This window comes from Alternaria dauci, chromosome 6, assembly GCF_042100115.1.
Source record: "Alternaria dauci strain A2016 chromosome 6, whole genome shotgun sequence".
NCBI lineage: Eukaryota > Fungi > Ascomycota > Dothideomycetes > Pleosporales > Pleosporaceae > Alternaria > Alternaria dauci.
The window spans coordinates 1,411,628-1,414,585 of NC_091277.1; the positions used below are offsets into that span (position 1 = coordinate 1,411,628).

At 52.1% G+C, this 2,958-nt stretch overlaps 1 protein-coding gene across 1 annotated transcript; it reads left to right on the forward strand.

The window, feature by feature from the left end:
- Positions 1 to 312: 312 nt before the first annotated feature.
- ACET3X_006808 (uncharacterized protein) lies at positions 313 to 2,500 on the forward strand (the record flags this gene model as incomplete). The annotated part of the gene is made up of 4 exons (XM_069452979.1): positions 313 to 366; positions 730 to 815; positions 865 to 1,611; positions 1,708 to 2,500. 4 exons carry the CDS (start codon positions 313 to 315, stop codon positions 2,498 to 2,500), a joined length of 1,680 nt encoding a protein of 559 aa, XP_069305576.1.
- Positions 2,501 to 2,958: the final 458 nt, after the last annotated feature.

Below are 2,958 nucleotides of genomic sequence, written 5' to 3' on the forward strand. Positions count from 1 at the left end.
TCTTGATCGGGACCTGGGCTTCTCATCAGCGTTGGTTTTACCCGGCAGCTGTCGGGATAATCACGCCCCTGATGCAGGTGCGGTAGCACGGCAGCGGCCAACGACAGACTTTTACGTGCGGCCTCCGAACAGAGACAATAGTTCTTGACTGTAAGTGCTTTGGTCGTCGGAATCTTGCGTCCGTCGTTCAATCTCTTTGCTTGTTTCGGCCCCCAACGGCCAAACTGGTGGGCCAGCGATGGACGCTCGTGACGTGCACATGGTCCTGGTAACTTAGCGAACGCACCTTCCGCGGACGCAGCTCAGGCACAAATGTGGACTTGGCTGTCTCGCGACACAGCAGTGATCCGCTCCCTATTAGCGAGCGTGAGTGCTTTTGATTAGAGGGCTGCTCCTGGGCTGACCCCATCCGTTTTGGTGGTAGGTGCCGGATGTCCACGTCAATTTCGGTGGTGGCTGGACAAATGTGCACAGCTGTCCCCACCGGTGAACCTTAACAACAGGGGACTACATTGCCAAGGGACAAGGGACTCTCATTGGTGGCTGACGATGAGGCTCTGCGGACTACTCACCATAAAGCAGTAGACAGTATGACAATCGAGGGGATGGTCAGACGGCACTAAAGGTCACAGCATTGCAACTTGACCTTAGCCCCCCTAGTCTGCTGCCTTGATGCATCATACTTCTTGAGAGACGCTCCGCCTCTTTTGCCTTGTTTTCCCTCTCCAGTCGCAGTACTTGAACTACTTCCACCACTGCTACCATAGTAGGATATTTCCGTCACGACTTGACGGGGGAGTTATCTCGCTAGTCGAGTAAGATACCAGGAGCTGCAACTGCCTGAATCTCCCTAACCTTCACCAGCACCTACATCTCTCACCCTTATTGCCTTTCGGGCGCCACGCGACACACGATTCCTATCGTTACTTCCGCCACTCTGTGTAACGATCCAACATCAGCCATGAACGGCCACCAATTCAGAGACTTGCCGCAGATAGAAGCTATGGACGATACTCGCTATCCCGTGTGGGCGGCAGAGCAAATGAACTATATGCAGCCCTGCAAAGATCGTATGGTGTATTTTTGTACTGAAGACGACTCCTACCTAGATGATTACGACAACGGCGTTGTCAGCATGCAACCCATGCAGCGGTTCCTGGTTGATCAGAACCCACTCACGCCAGGCATGCTTTACGCAAAGATACCGTACCTAGACAGTCGATACGAAAAACCCTATGAGCAGCATTGGCCTTCGGCAGATTTCTTTCGCAATGCGTCACCGGACCGGACCTCTTCTGGAAATACGAGCCAGAACACCCAGGACGAACTCCGGTCACCACACATGCGTCATAGTAACCCATACGGAAGCCCGATAGAGTACTCTCAGCTCTCGTTGTCGTACCCACAAGCCGAATATCTTCAGGGAGGTGTATACCCATGCGACTCTGGTGTCCTGGAGTGCAGCAACATCAGCCTTCGTGAGCTTGAGTATGACCCTGTAGTGTCAGAGCCAGTGGTCGAAGATGTTGAGGACGTTACTATGCAACAAGAGAGTACCTGCGACCACCATCATCCTTCCGTCAAGGAAGAGGCTACTCCGGATTATAGAACGTACGCAGACTCTGGCATCGGCCACTCTGTACGGGATGCACAATCAGTGGAGCCCGTCGACTTTCTTGGGGAGCCCGCCTCTGACTCTGAATACAGTCCATCTTCCAGTCGCAAGCGAAGACGGTCTACTACATCGAACAGTAGCCCGAGTCGAAGATTGAAACGACACAAACCCATACGCAAAGACTCTGTTGTCTCAAGCCCCACAGAATCCGTCAAGTTGGAGAGGAAACCTCGTCGGGCCTCCAAGACTTCAAAAGCTAGCACTGAGCCAAGAATTCAGGCTGAGGACCGCCGCGCATTTCCCTGTCCGCTCACTGGGTATGGCTGCACGTCTAATTTCTCTTCGAAGAACGAGTGGAAGAGGCATGTCAGCACCCAACACATTAAGCTCGGCTACTGGCGTTGCGATTTATGCCCACCATCGACCGATTCCAACGACGCACAAACATTGTACTTCAACGAATTCAACCGTAAAGATCTCTTCACACAACATCTTCGCCGTATGCACGCTGCTCCAAAAGACAAATCCAGTCGTGCTCAGAAAGACTACCCTGTCTCGGAAGAGAATCTTCCTGAGCATCAGGCTCGCTGCAACTTACCATTACGAGATCCACCGCAGCACTCGACTTGCCTGTTTTGCGAGCGAATATTTGTTGGTGCCTCATCTTGGGATGAGCGCATGGAGCACGTTGGACGTCATCTCGAGAAAGACGGAAGCCGCTTAGAAATGCTCGACCCGGCCACATGGAATGTGGACGAGAAACTAGAGCGGTACCTTGTTGATGAAGGTCTTATCGTACGAGATGGCGCAGCGTGGAAGATTGGTGACGGCAAGTCACGCAAGAGCGCCACGTCAGATAGCGATGCGGACTCCGAAGAGGACTAAGCAACCGCTGTGTATAAAGAGAGTGGGATACATAGACAGAGGGAACAACATTTCGGACTTCAAGATTCATGACAATTTACGACTGTCACTATATAGTTTTATACCCGTTTAGGCGTTTGGGGACACGTTATGCACATCGCGACGTTTTACGGCTGATCATATTTTCGTAGTAGGATATCAAAAAGCGCAGTCATTATACATATGTTGAATTGTTTGCCTCTCATTACCTCAATGTCTTGCCATCGCGACATCATACAGCATCCTTCCAGCGCATCTCTATCCACTTCTCAACGCCCGCCACATCATCCAAACCGCCCCCAGCCACAACCTCTCTTCCCTCCCCTTTCTACATGGCCACAGCCCCACAGCAACTAAGCATATTTAGATCGAAGGTGACACCCAAACCAACAGTCCCGGCCCCCTCTTCCCGAACCTAAATCTACAACACAGCCACAGGC